Source organism: Helianthus annuus, chromosome 4 (genome assembly GCF_002127325.2).
Source record: "Helianthus annuus cultivar XRQ/B chromosome 4, HanXRQr2.0-SUNRISE, whole genome shotgun sequence".
NCBI lineage: Eukaryota > Viridiplantae > Streptophyta > Magnoliopsida > Asterales > Asteraceae > Helianthus > Helianthus annuus.
This window is the reverse complement of record NC_035436.2, coordinates 67383025-67398612: the sequence shown is the minus strand read 5'-3', so window position 1 is coordinate 67398612 and position 15588 is coordinate 67383025. Positions and strand designations below refer to the sequence as shown.

At 40.1% G+C, this 15588-nt stretch overlaps 1 protein-coding gene across 1 annotated transcript; it reads right to left on the bottom strand.

Moving 5' to 3' along the window:
• Positions 1 to 4302: 4302 nt before the first annotated feature.
• On the bottom strand, positions 4303 to 14080 carry LOC110924943. The gene is made up of 6 exons (XM_022168915.1): positions 13790 to 14080; positions 7227 to 8187; positions 6786 to 7121; positions 5489 to 6482; positions 4561 to 5422; positions 4303 to 4437 (listed from the first exon to the last, which is right to left on the bottom strand). Exons 1-6 carry the CDS (start codon positions 14078 to 14080, stop codon positions 4303 to 4305), a joined length of 3579 nt encoding a protein of 1192 aa, XP_022024607.1.
• Positions 14081 to 15588: the final 1508 nt, after the last annotated feature.

The window sequence follows — 15588 nt, the reverse complement described above, 5'->3', positions numbered from 1 at the left end:
GAGCTACTACTCCAAAATAGACCTGAGGTCAGGTTACCATCAGTTGAGAGTCCGAGATGAGGACGTCTCCAAGACAGCATTCAGAACTCGCTACGGCCACTACGAGTTTCTAGTCATGCCTTTTGGGCTAACGAACGCACCGGCAGTCTTTATGGATTTAATGAACAGAGTGTGCAAGCCTTATCTAGACAAGTTCGTCATCGTTTTCATCGACGACATTCTGATTTACTCCAAGAGTCAGGAGGAACACGAGCAACATTTACGACTTATCTTGGAACTTCTTCGAAAGGAACAGTTGTACGCCAAGTTTTCAAAATGTGACTTCTGGCTTCGTGAAGTCCACTTTCTCGGCCATGTGGTAAACAAGGATGGGATTCATGTTGATCCATCCAAGGTAGATTCGATCAGAAACTGGCCTGCACCGCGTACACCAACGGAATACGCCAATTCTTGGGTTTGGCGGGTTATTATAGACGGTTTATCAAAGACTTCTCAAAGAACGCGCAGCCTCTTACGCTACTGACACAGAAGGGTGTCACTTATTGATGGGGTAATACCCAGGAAGCCGCTTTTCAGCACTTAAAGGATAGACCCTGCAGTGCACCTATCCTCTCGTTGCCAGAGGGCACGGACGATTTTGTGGTCTATTGTGACGCATCGATACAGGGGCTTGGTTGTGTATTGATGCAGCGGGATAAAGTTATTGCTTATGCGTCACGTCATCTCAAGATTCACGAGCGGAACTACACGACGCACGATTTAGAGCTGGGGGCTGTTGTTTTCGCGCTTAAGATATGGCGACACTACCTATACGGTACCAGGTGCACTATTTACACCGATCATAGGAGTCTCGAGCATATCTTCAAGCAGAAGGAATTGAACATGCGGCAACGTCGATGGGTTGAACTACTGAACGACTACGATTGCGCCATCAAGTACTATCTGGGCAAAGCCATTGTCGTGGCTGATGCCCTCAGTCGCAAAGATACTACACCTAGACGTGTACGAGCATTGCAGCTCACTATCCAGTCAGTCTTCCTGCACAGATACGCGATGCTCAGATAGAAGCACTAAAACCAGAAAACGTCAAGGCTGAAGCCCTACGCGGCTCAAGACAATGACTACAACAAAAGGAAGACGGCGCTTACTATGTAACGGGGCATATTTGGGTCCCACTATATGGCGGTCTACGAGAACTTGTGATGGATGAAGCGCACAAGTCTCGCTACTCGGTACATCCAGGGTCGGATAAAATGTACCACGATCTCAGAACAACGTATTGGTGGCCAAGCATGAAAGCCCTCATCGCAACTTACGTCGGCAAGTGTTTGACTTGTGCGAGAGTCAAAGTCGAGTACCAGAAACCTTCGGGGCTACTTCAGCAACCAAAGATACCGCAATGGAAATGGGAAGAAATTTCCATGGATTTTGTTCCAGGCCTACCTAGATCCCAGCGTGGGAACGATACTATTTGGGTGATTGTGGATCGACTCACAAAGTCTGCACACTTCTTGGCAATTAAAGAAACGGATAAGTACTCCACATTAGCAGACATCTACTTGAAGGAAGTGGTCTCGAGGCACGGGGTGCCCATCTCTATCATTTCGGATCGTGATGCACGATTCACTTCGGAACTATGGCAAGCAACGCACAAAGCTTTTGGCTCGCGATTAGACATGAGCACAGCATATCACCCTCAGACGGATGGGCAGTCTGAGCGCACTTTTCAAACTCTTGAAGACATGCTTCGGGCATGCGTTATCGATTTCGGCAACAGCTGGGAAAAACATCTCCCTTTAGTGGAGTTCTCGTACAATAACAGTTACCACACCAGGATCCAAGCCGCTCCATTCGAGGCATTGTACGGACGTAAATGCCGGTCACCTCTCTGTTGGGCAGAGGTGGGGGATAGTCAAATCACAGGTCCAGAAATGGTAGTTGATGCTACTGAACGAATTGCACAGATACGGCAATGCATGGCGGCGGCTCGTGACCGTCAGAAAAGTTACGCTGATAAGCGCAGAAAACCGCTCGAGTTCCAAGTTGGGGATCGAGTGCTACTCAAGGTCTCACCCTGGAAGGGTGTGGTTCGTTTTGGCAACGAGGCAAACTCAGTCCGCGGTATGTCGGACCATTCGAAATCACAGAACGAATAGGCAAGGTGGCCTACAGACTGAACCTACCTGTAGAACTCGGGGCAGTTCACAATGTCTTTCACGTGTCAAATCTTAAGAAGTGCCTGTCAGATGAGACCCTCATAGTTCCTTTGAAGGAACTCACTATCGACGAGCGGTTGCAGTTCGTCGAGGAACCTGTTGAAATCACGGACCGGGATGTTAAAGTCCTCAAGCACACCAGAATACCTCTTGTTCGAGTTCGTTGGAACTCCCGTTGTGGCCCAGAGTACACCTGGGAACGAGAAGACCAAATGGAACTCAAGTATCCCCAGTTATTCCAGAACAATGCACCTACTACTGAGGCTAAAGCTACTAGAGAATTTTGGGACGAAATTCCAAATCAACGGGGGGATGATGTGACACCCCAGGAAAACCAGTGAACGATACAACCTACCTAGCTTCCTCAGTAATCGCATGCTAAATTTCGGGACGGAATTTCTTTCAAGTTGGGGATAATGTGACAACTCGAGTTTCTGACTTTCACTTTCGCATTTAATGCACGTTGACTTTGATTGTTTAGTTGTTTGACTTGTTTGACTTGTAACTGTATACGTTGTGCTGTAATGAAGTGTATTGTGATTATTGCATGTATGTGATTGTATTATAAATGAGACCTATTAGAAAAGCATTAACTGTTTAACACATGAAAGGATCTCGACCAAACAAGTGTTTCGCCATTTTGAAAATTAGCTCTCCAATATCAGCTGTCGAAAATCTTTTTGACCTTTTCAAAATAAATGTTTAAACACACATAAAATATTTTTGGATTTTGAAATAAGAGAAATAAAATGCAGTAAAGTAATATTTACAGAAACGTATTTTTGTGAGTTTGTGTAAGAGGATCATATCAGTTTTTGAGACCTGTCACCAACACCGTTAAGCTTCATTTCATATTAAGTTCTAAACAATTCACCTAGATTGTCAGTATATTGATCCACTTAAATTTTCACACAAATTTCAACTGATCCGAGATACGATATTAATGTTTTAAGCACTTGAACTTATCCGTGTGTCCCACTACTTGTATATACTCTTGTATCCAGATCCCAATATTCAGTCTTACAGGTGAGTATACCAAGATGATATCTGTAAAAGGGTTAAATTACGAGGGCCGTGAGAGCTCAGGTCGATACTTCCGTATACGCAAAGAGATGACGGCTTCGACTTTTGGTGTGTCCCCTTTAGAGGATCTTTTGTTACAACAGAAGTGACTAACAATTTTATTGTTTCATCAACTTGCTGAGGGTGGTGCTTCTTCAAGCATTTGCGGAAAGTATTATACAGGGACTAGGTCAGTATTTGTGACAACTCGAGTTTCCGACTTTCATTTTCGCATTTAATGCACGTTGACTTTGACTGTTTAGTTGTTTGACTTGTAACTGTATACGTTGTGCTGTAATGAAGCGTATTGTGATTATTGCATGTATGTGATTGTATTATAAATGAGACCTATTAGAAAAGCATTAACTGTTTAACACATGAAAGGATCTCGACCAAACAAGTGTTTCGCCATGGCCAACCCGACGAAACAGGAAATCTGTTTCGTCATCATCATCTCGACGAAACAAGTGTTTCGCCGAGCCCAGTTTCGCCATAAAGCCCAGCTCAGGCCCAGAACACTTTTGTGTAGGATCAGTTTTGACCTCTCAAGTGAGTCAATCAGAGCTAGTGCTTACTGAAAATGTGGCGGAAACACATTTTCAGCATGATACAAAGAAAAAACCGTAAAAGAATGGAGTAGAAACAGAGAGTTCACACTTAAAAAACTTTTTCTTTACTTGATAACGCTTGCCGTACGGACAGCAGTTCGACGTGGAGTTCCAGAAGACGTTACAAATGAAGAACACACCGGGGGTATTTATAGACTCGGTGGTCCGCTCATGTGGCATGTCCACAAGAGCGGTCCAGACAACAAAGCTGGTTCGCTTTTGTGGACACATGCCACAAAAGCGGACCTACAACATGAAATTCATAAATTTACACTTTAACCCCCTGTACTAACACAAAATGACCTATTTGGACCTTATACGTTAAACTAGCATTACAAAGACGCAGGCTTTAGACATTATGCATCAACAAACTCCCCCTTGGATGAAGCCGCAGTCTTTGTCTTGAATGTAGGTCTTCAGATAGCTTTGAATTTCTCTTCCTTCGGTTTTGGCTTTCTTCCCAGCGCAACCCTGATCTTTTCATTCTTTATCTTCCTCGCTTTCTCTTCCTTCTCATGTTGCTTCATAAACTTTCCTCTATTTTCTTCCATCTTTTGATTCTCACGTTCACGTTCACGCTTTGATTTCTTCTTCATCTTCTCTTCTAAAGACCACCACGAAGATTTCCACTTGTTTTCAGAATTGATTCCTTTCTGAACACACAGAGAAACTACACGTTGGAACTGAAGAGCTTGCTCTTTATCTGCTGGCGAGTAGCGAATCTTGTGAATGAATAGACATTCGATGTCTTTCGCTGAACAATTAACTAACCACATCGGGCCGTAAACATGAATATCCCTCAGCTCTCCACCAGCTCTGTATGTGATTATTGCTTCAGTCGTCCTGCAACTGTAAACCCAATCAATAAAGCCTTTATAAAATTCCTGCTCCATTTCTGGCATCGGAATTGTCTTCATAGTACGTGGAGGCTTCACATTCAGAATAATTTCTACAGCCCCAGTTTCCGGATCAATTCTCTGAACACGTCTTGGACGATGAGGCTTCCACTTTCGAAATGGCTTCAATTGTTCATACTTGATGTAGCCCCACATCGCGGTATCATTCTTTCTCACCTTGTACTCCAAGACTCTCACCTTTGCTAATTCATCAACGTCCCACCACGGTAATGACATTATGTCATATAACCGTGCAAAATACTGGACGCCATATTCTCTTCGAATAGCGTAAGCGTTAACTTGCGGAAGAAAACCCCAACTAATAATATCGCCAAGCGAAACATTTCGATCTCGTTGGAAGAAGTTCAGCGGCCTCTTGAATTTTCTTTCATGAGAATCTTTAAACCATTTAGAACGATCAATTTCTTCAACATTCGATTGACTTTCTTTTCCAACATTAGATTGGCCTTCCTGCTCAGCTTCTTTCCTCAAACATTCAAATACATTATCATTCACCGCTTCAGTCACCTTTTGACGTAATTCATCTCTATTCTCAGCAGCAAAGAACTCCATTAACGTTGGAAGTTTCGAAGTATCTTCAGGAACCTCTTCATTATCAGAACATTCTCCAACCTCAACTCTATCGTAGATATCAGCATCTTCAACATAATCATACTTATAATCTTGCTGTTTATTGATATCAAACGATTCTAAGTCCTCTTCGAAGTCGAAGGGAATTTCAGGGTTTACATTTTTCAGCATTTCTTTATACTCCTCTAGACGCATGAACAACGGCTCATGATGCTCAACAATCTGAGTCTTACTCGACTCCCCCTTACCTTCAGATTCACCACTTTCTTCATTGATTGTGTCGTTCAACAGATCTTCAATGACTTTTTCATTTGAGGCTTCAGTCACTCTAACACCTGAACCTCCTGCAGCGTCATCATCATCATCACCTTTAGAACTGTGACTGCTAGCAGAATATACAAACTCATCCTCATCATCATCTTCATCATCCTCTTCATCTTCGCCACCAATTAACTTAGGCGTTGGAGTTTCTTCTTCGACTATGCCAGGAACTGCAGATATGGGCTCAGGATTATCTATCACCATCGAAGGTACAATAGACATTTCAGAACTTCCTTCCACCCCTTTACCCTTATCTTTCATTTGCCTTTCTAATTCTGCTTGACGTTCTGCACGAAGGTCTTCTAGCTTCAACTCTTCATATTTCTGTTCCACTGATGTCTCTAACATGCTTTCCACAACTCTATTCAGCATGTAGAACTTATGTTCATGTAGAGCTTTAGCAGCCGTAAGTTCTTTATTTTTCAGCTTATAGTACTCATTTTCACTTTCTCGACGATTCTTCTCTTCTTCTAATTCAGACACTCGAACTTTCAAAACGTCGATTTCCGTCTGATCAACTTCAATTTTCAGTGTCAACACTTTGTTTTCACCTTCCAACCTCTGCACTCTACCAGCAAGAGTCTTTTCTCTATCAGCAATCTTTTTGCTTTCAGCCGCCAACTTTTTATTCTCTGCTATCACATCCTCAATTCTCTTTTCCAATTTCAACACTTGCGAACTGTTAGCAAAGTCGAAATCAACGTCTAGCAGATTATCTTGTGGTATCGGAAGACCTCTACTCGAAGAACCAGGTTGTACTTGGGTGAGTGGAGATGTGCCAAAGAGATCTTGCGAAGTATAATATGGTTGTTGTGGTGGTGGTGTTGATTGAAAAATAGGAGATGGTTGTCGTTGTGGTGTAGGTTGTCTGGGTGGTGTTGAGTGTGATGGAGGAGTAGATTGTCTTGGTGATTGTTGTGGTGTTGGCTGTCTGGGAGGAGATTGATGTATTGGAGATTATGGAGGTGTTGGTTGACGTGGAGGTGTTGGTTGACGTGGAGGTGTAGAATGCGTTTGCATGATCTTCTGAGGGCGCTTCGACACTTTAATTTTTGGTGTAGTTCTCTTTCGACCAGCAGCTTTCTTTTTACCCTTCGGAGAAGATTGTAACACCGAAACATGCTCCGGAGAAGGTACATAAGGTGCATCTTCTTTCTCTTCCCTCTTCCTCTTTCTAATCAACTTCTCCTGTTCTACCTCTTCTCTCATTCGTCTTTCACGTTCTTTAGCATCTATCACTTCATATTCAGACGAACTAGAAGAACTAGTAGTGTCTTTATCAACGTCATCACCTTCAACATCATCTAACACCTTCTCTTTTTCCTTTTGAACATCAGAAGTAACCGTTTCCACAATATTATCAACAAAATATGCTTCTGTTGTAAACAAATCTGTCTCAATTACAATGTTTTCAGCACCAGTCGTCTCTTGTTCATTTTCAACATTCATCTTAGAGATATCTTCATCAGATTCATCTACTAACACTATTTGCGCTTTCTTCTTTTGTTTCTTCTTCGGCTTTGAAGAAGAACCTTCACCTTCAGCTACAGGAGTTGCAAATCTACGTCTGCGTCCTGACTGCTTTACATACCACTCGTTCTTGGTTCCTTTGAAATTCTGAAGTATTTTCAACTCTACAGCATACAACGCCTCTTTCATTTCCTCTTGATTTCTCCAATTCTGATGATTTTCCGGATCAGGATCCACATAGTTCGCATCTCTAAGCAATCCGAAGTTTTCAATCACTAGATCAGGCTCTGGATGATTAGGATGATATTTGACCAGGTTTTTCAAAGTGTTATTAGACATGTGAGCTTGAACAAGAAGATCACCCTGAATGTTTCTATCAATTCCAGGGTATGCACGATCAATCATCATTTGTACAAACCGCGGATACCTCCAGGTTCTAACATCTGACGTGAGATTCTCCACCATATAATGAAAAACTATGTGCGAGAAGTTGTATTTCTTATTCAACACTAACGCTGTCAACATGTTCATTTGATAGTCCCTCATCTGGTCAAAACTGCCCTTTGTGTGGCTCAAAGTAATCAGAATACAATGAATTAAGAACTTGAAAGATTTCTGAAATTTTGACTTCAAGTAGTTCCCGTTGTTCAAAGTATTTCTGTATCCCAAACGTAGCATACAACCTTTCACCATACGTTCCGGAAATCTTGTGGGGTAGTTGGCCTCATCAGGAAAGTTCATAACTTCTCGAACTAATGCTTCAGTCACCAAAATAGTCTCCAACTTTCCATCTACTTCCACCACTGACGATACCACCTTGCTTGCCTCGTCATACTTTGCGTTTATCCAAAATCGACTAATATGTGATCTGTACAACGGCCTCTGGTCAGTCATTGCTTTCTTCACTGGAATACGATTCATGTAGTCCAAAATACTGCTAAATTCTGACAATAAAGGAAACTTCTCCACATCTAAATCAATGCAATTGTTGTGTACTGGATCGAATAACACATTTGGAGATGCCTGCACAACAACAACAGAAACCAAGACTTAGAAAAAAATTTCACATTTTGAACACTTGACCAAAAAGCGAACCAACATTTTACAGTAAAAGCGAACCTACACTGTGCTACCATAAAAGCGAGCCAAACACTTTGCAACCCTATAGGCGAACCACTGTAATGACTAAAAAGCGGACCTACATAGAAAATACACAAAAAAGCGAACCATCCCTAGCCACATAAGCGAATCAACAAGCACAGACCTTTGAGCGAACCTGAACTAATGCCACATGAGCGAACCAAATCAATTCCAAATAAGCGAACCAAACTTCTAACCAAATAAGCGGACCACAACAATACCAAACGAGCGGATCTGTATAGTGTGACGCAAATTCGGACCAAAAAACCGCGATTTCTCCAAAACGGCTTGGAGTTTCGATCTGAAACTTGGTAGGGTTGTAGAACAGGTCTATACGCACAACATATCCAAAAATCAGACGATTTGGACCGTGAAAACCCGTTCAATTTGACGAATTTCTGTAAAAACCGTGAGAAATGAGTAGAAGATGAAGAAATCGATGAAATCGGATCTGATTCGGCTCTGAAATCCCTGAAATCTGGTACGAAAACGATGTGTTTGATCTTGCAATCGAGCTCCTAGCTCTGATACCAATTGTAGGATCAGTTTTGACCTCTCGAGTGAGTCAATCAGAGCTAGTGCTTACTGAAAATGTGGCGGAAACACATTTTCAGCATGATACAAAGAAAAACCGTAAAAGAATGGAGTAGAAACAGAGAGTTCACACTTAAAAAACTTTTTCTTCACTTGATAACGCTTGCCGTACGGACAACAGTTCGACGTGGAGTTCCAGAAGACGTTACAAATGAAGAACACACCTGGGGTATTTATAGACTCGGTGGTCCGCTCATGTGACATGTCCACAAGAGCGGTCCAGACAACAAAGCTGGTTCGCTTTTGTGGACACATGCCACAAAAGCGGACCTACAACATGAAATTCATAAATTTACACTTTAACCCCCTGTACTAACACAAAATGACCTATCTGGACCTTATACATTAAACTAGAATTACAAAGACGCAGGCTTTAGACATTATGCATCAACATTTTGCATGTATAAGTTATACGGAACCACTCCATTCGCCATACTTTAGCAATATCAGAAACCCTAAAACTCTCTAGCCTTGTGTGCGACGGCAACCCTCTCCTCTTTTGAAGCCGGATCCTTATTGCTTAATCATCCTTAGTTCGGTTAGTAAATTTCACGTTTGGTTTGATTTTAATTCTGAATATATATGTGCGATGTTTTAATCTTGTTATGCATGATGTAATCGGATACGTAACCTTATGCGAAACCTAGTAATCGGCTAAGGGTTTTAATAAATCGGCTGTGTATTAAAGATTTATATGACCAGATGCTTAACCTTGAATGTTGTTATGATGACCTGAGTCTAGATGCAGGGGTATTATGTAAACCGGTTTGTTATACGTTTAAACTAAGATTCGTGCTAGACGTTGGCTCTATGATGATTGTGTTATGATGATTCTATGTGTGCACATTGATTTCCATATGATTTCTGATGTTGATGACGGCTGTTCCAATGATTAGGGTTTTCTGCAAATCGTAACTGATTCATGACGTAACTGACTTGTTCACGAAACGGATGCACGGCGAAACGGGAGGGTGTTTCGCCGAAGAGTAATCGACGAAACTGAATGTGTTTCGTCAAGGGGGTCATGACTAAACAGAATGGGTTTCGTCAAAGGTAAGAACGACGAAACAAGGGGTGTTTCGTCAAGTGATCAAACCTGCACAGTAACTTAACTTAATTCCGTTAAGAATTGACCCAGTTAGTAACTACTGTTAAATGTTGAACATAACCTGAATGAACTCAAAAGTGTAATATGTGCTTCTTGGTAATCTTTGATGTGATGCCTACTATGAATATGCTTATACATGAACTTCTTGAATACAAACTGATTACAGATACGTGCATACTTTAGGAACGTGATTGATTAACTGTGAGCACGTACTTAGCATACCGAGCAAACCAAGGTGAGTTCACACTCTTCCCAAGGCATGGGATTCCCGGGGTTGGGAATAGGATTGGATAACTGAATTGCACATACCTTGTTTATGGAACTTAGTGATGCTGTCCTCGGGAGAGGAAGGTTGTGGATAAAATACTGCTAGACTAGTGATACATATACTTTCCTTCGCACACACGCCGGGATTGGCTGCGATAATAGAACTAATCTTCGCACACATGCCTAGCATGGCCGCGAACTGAACACTAAACTTCGCACACATGCCGGGTGGGCTGCGATACAAATATACCTAGTCTAGAATACTTGGGAAACTTCCTCTAATCTTTGCATACACGCCTAAAGGACCGCGATACGAACTAATACGATACATGACTTAATGAACGAACATAAGACTTGCTATACTATTACGATTACTGAACTATCAACTGTGAACTCGCTCAACTAGTTGTTAACTCTCTGTTACATGCCTTGCAGGACCTTAGGTACTATGGAGCTTGCACGGGAGGCGCGGTCGTTGTGGGCATGGATTGTGAACGTTTGATAAAAACTTTATGACATTTCTTACTTTACTTATGTTGGGTTTTATTTATACGCTTCCGCTAAACTGAGATATTATACTTATGTTTCGAACACCTTTCATATTGGTTGGTTTGAATGACATTCACTTTTACTTATTAATTACATGTTCAATATGATTGGTGGCTTGATCTTGGTCATGTCACGCTCCAAAGCGGTGATACTCCGCAGGTGGATTTTGGGGGTGTGACAGTATTTCCATACAGCAGAAGTCCTGGGATAATACCCTAGATATCACTGAGCATAAAGACCTAGTATCTCAGAAAGAGAGACCTTTCAAACAAGATTTCGGGGGTTACCCATATATCCAAGAAGTTGTTCCCCACGTACTAAGCAAGTTTGAATTTTTAGGTTTATATCTCGTTACAATCTACTAAATGTGCAAAAACCTACTGGCATATCCACAGTGAGATTGTTTATCACATTTTAAGCATTTCATTTCTTTAGCATGTTGTGACAGTCCACTGATGTACTATCAATTCCTCTTTAACACAACAAAACTCATTTTTGATTTTATCATGTTTTTGTCTTTTTTTAATTTTCTAATGTTTTTGGATTTTCTGAAATTTTCTACTCCCCCTAAAATGCAAACACATTAAAGAAAATTTTAAAAAAACTAAGCTCTTGACACTATTGTAAAACAAAACTATGCAGGAAGTTGACAACTGATATCGAATCACTTCAATTCGCCATCCACTTGACATCAACAATCCGAACTCCCCTTTTTAACAAACCATTTTCTCATTAAGATTTCAAAACACTTAAGTTTGTTTTAATCAAAATGATTTTTCTAGAAAATGAATTTCTTTTTATCATTTGTAGGTTAGGGTTCATCATCTTGTTCATCTTTTTACCAATTGTATAAGGATTACATCAAGTTCAAACTAATGACCTTGAGTAATCACTTTGCCAGAATCAACTTCTGTACCAATTGTAAGATCACAAACAATACCAATTGTAGGAATATTTCATCTTCATAAACCGTGTTACCAATCAAGATGCCGATTCCTGCTTCGCACTTACCAACCTGGAAGCTCCGGCGTAGTCCTTCAACCTATAACATGTAAACACATTTTCAAAACTTTTTCATACAATCAATTTAAAACTTGAATGATGCCGATTCCTGATCCACGATTACAAACTTGAGATCTCCGGTGTAGTCCTAAGACTTCAAGGGAAAAGAATTTCCACCCAAGACTTTTCAGACTTGAGCGTTTTCATTTCTTGCTCAGTAGGGTTGTAAGTTGCCTTTTTAGTTGCATAAAAATCTTTAACCCCTTTTGCTTTCCCATCAAGCATTTTCCCAAAAATATTCTTAATATTTCCATTAAAAACTTTTTCGACATCAAATTCAGTCTTCTCGGAGTAAAACTGATCCGAGATCTCAACCTTACCATGGTTGTGGAACAATAATTCATCAAATTCAGTCTTCTCGAAGTAAAACTGATCCAACTTTCTGTTTAACCTCTTCAAACTTTAGTGATGGAAATTCATCATCATTCACTGAATCTTTTACCTCAACCTGTGGCTTTTCTGGCTTTGTGGAACCAAATTCATCGCCAATTTCTTCATCAATTTTCTTAACAACCCACACTTGGTTGTTCTTTGCTTTCTTTTTATAAAGATTCTTTTTAGAACATTCACCAACCTCATAAGTAGAATTTTAAAAAATTTTAAAGTTTTCGGTTGGTTGTTCAACTTTGTCAACAACTTTTTCTTTTAGCTTTTTAGAAACTCCCTGTTTTGTCTTGACATCCTTTGGACAGTTCCATGCACTATGACCAACTTCATTGCATTTGAAACAGGTTCGAGTTTCTTTTGGATGAAAAACTCCAGTTCCATTTCTCTTTTTCTCAGCAAGAAACTCCTGGTTTGATTGTCTCCAGACGGTTTCTTTTGTTCATCCTCTGCACTTCCTCCTGAAACAAATTCTGTTTTTGTTTTAGAATTTTTCTCATTTTTATAATTTTCTGGTGGAATAAAGCCTAAACCTTTCTTTTTGTGGCTACCATTATGGTTTGGTTTCTTTTGAAAACCAGAACCAGAATTGTAACCCTTTTTCTTGTTTAAACGTTGTTGAACTCTTGAAGTGTATTTTTTAGGTTTTTCATTAAGATTTAAATCTTTTATTTCAGAAATGTTAATTTCTGTCATTTTGAAAACCTTTTTGATCATTTCAAATCTGACACTTCTTATTGGAAACTCTTTGTTAGAGTATAATTTGTCAGAATCATTCAAAGTGTATGCAACTTCAAATGTTTCATCATCCAAATTTGCTTTTGATAACAAAAACTCTTTACTATAAGACTGTTTAACCGACGACTTTGGATTGTTGACTGAAGAACTTGACCCTCCAGACTCAGACTTTGACTCGGACTCCTCATCAGTATCCAACACCTGATCAACCACCTTTTTAATTAATTCAGACTCATGATCAGTGTCAGACAATGTGAAAGTGACGTCAATGTTTTCTGGTAACTCATCAGTTGTGTTGGTTTTTAGCTTTATATTGACTGCTTTTTCAAGTTGCTCCTCATTTGGTTTTCTGGGAGAATACCCTTTCCAGATTGGAGGTGGACACTTGTTATAGCTAACAGTCGGTTTCTTACCACTATCTTTCTTCTCTGTATTCTCATCTTGGAAAGCTTCCATACCTGCAACAGTCGGATAAATTCGATCAATGAGATAATCAGAACTAGAATGGCTTTGCAATAACCGTCTAATTCTCTCATTCTCAATCTTCTCCGTCTCTAACTCTTGCTTCCATTTTGCACTTTCTTCGACGTAGAAATTGATAGCTTTCTGCTTTGACATCATCACAACATTCATCATTGTCAAAGCATTTTCTCTTTCAGAGTTAGTCTTTTGAAGACCAGTTACTGTTCTATTCAAGACATCATAAGATTCTTTCACATAATTGAGATTGAACAGTAATTGCTCTTTGTACTTTTCATACTAAGTCAGCTTTTCATCTTTTACTGCACATTCCTTGCATAGTTCTAAACATTTTTTGCGAGGCTTGATGACTTCAAAAATCTTTTCTACATCGATGATTTTCTCCACATCAACCACCTTTTCATTTTCTTCAACTACTCTTTTGATTGTTTGAAACACTTCTTTCGCGAATTGAACTTTGTCATTAAAATCAGAATCTTCTTCTTGATTTGTGTTTTCACAATTTTGTTCAGTTTCAACAATCTTTTTAGCAACGCTTTTAATTTCTTCTTTTTGAACAATCTCATCCTTTTCAGCAACACTTTCAGTCTTCATTTTCTCTTGTTCTTTTGCAGCTTGTTTCTTTTTCAGCTTCTCCACACGATCTGCAAAATAAAAATGAAAACTTTCAGGAGAAAGATGAGATTTTGCAATATTAATGTGTTTCTCTTCTTCATCGTCACTACTATCATCAGTTGGTGACTGATCAAACTCGATTGATTTTTCAAAATTATCATCCAATGAACCAGAAACAGATGGTGTTTGATCAAAGACGACTTCCTTTTCTGAACTCGCATCACTTAGTGAACTTTCTTCTGAACTTTGTGAGCTTTCATAAGATACAACAGACTCTTCCTCCACATTCTTCACAGTCTCACCAATAGACTTCATCCATGTGGCAAACAAATTTGGTTCTTTAACAATCTTAGCAATGAAAGCTTTAAATTCTCCCTTTTCATCAGCAAACATATCCCAGCTAAAACCTTCAGGTAGTCTTTCATCATCCTGATTGACTAAACAGACGTTGCTTTTAGATGATATGTGTTCATTCTAGTTAAAATCCACCAAACATGCTCTCTTTGAATCTTCAATTTTTCTACCATGAGCCACCTGCGGTTCTTGTAATTGTTGTTGACCAACTTGTTGATAAATGCCTTTCCGGTAGTAATCGTCTTTTCCGAATGGATTCTGAGCTCCACTAGCTTCCCTGTTCTTGCATTCTCTCTTGAAATGACCTTTCTCCCTGCATCGGAAACAAGTAACTTTAGATTTATCAAAACCCAAAGTGGAAACATGTGCATCAAGAAAGTCATTTCTTCCAATAATCAGCTTGAACTTTTCTGCTCGTCTAAGAACACTAGCTAGACACCATTTAATGTCCATCAGTTCCATCTCTTCGGCGTCTATCTGATCGTAATCCTCCTTTGTGAGCATAGGATTTTCGATCCTCCCAGCCACTAAGCCTTCATAAGATAACAACACTGAACCAAGTAGAGCCATGTGATCTTTCGCCACCTCTACAGAAAAACTTTGGCCACTGGAAGATTCAATGCAATGTTGCACTGTATCATATAACCATTTCCTGTCTTAGTGCTTTGAGAATGGAAACTTGTAGTTGAATCTTTCGGATTAACACTCGGAAATGAAGAGAATCCACTGCTTTTGTTTGAACTTTGATCAGCCTTTTCTGTTGAATCCCCAGCACTAAACGCAGTCTGGATTTTCGGGCTTCTTTCAGCTTCTGGAACACTGCCTTTGTAGTACTTCTTTACATCTTGTTGAACACTTGGACTGTTCATCCTTGCGATCTTTTGCTGTTCTAGATCCTGACTTTCGATCTTCTCAATAAACTGAGAAATTGTCAACCCATCACAAACCCCGGTATTTTTCAGAATCATCAAGTTCCCCACTCTTTCTGCGGTAACGCATTAGCTAACTTGTCTACCCACTCTTCACGATCTTTTGTAATACTCAGCATTGACATGGATCGCACTAAGTGGTAGTAACGTCCAATCAACTTCTTTGTATCTTCTCCCGGTAGACTGCTGAACAGATCAAACTCT

Coding starts and splice junctions, on each gene's coding strand:
- LOC110924943 (XM_022168915.1), bottom strand. CDS start 14,080: ATGAAGACTGAAAGTGTTGCTGAAAAGGATGAGATTGTTCAAAAAGAA. Junction 7,122..7,226: donor TCCTGTAGCTGAAGGTGAAG/GTTCTTCTTCAA, acceptor AAAATGAACAAG/AGACGACTGGTGCTGAAAAC. Junction 5,423..5,488: donor TTCGAAGAGGACTTAGAATC/GTTTGATATCAA, acceptor TATCTACGATAG/AGTTGAGGTTGGAGAATGTT.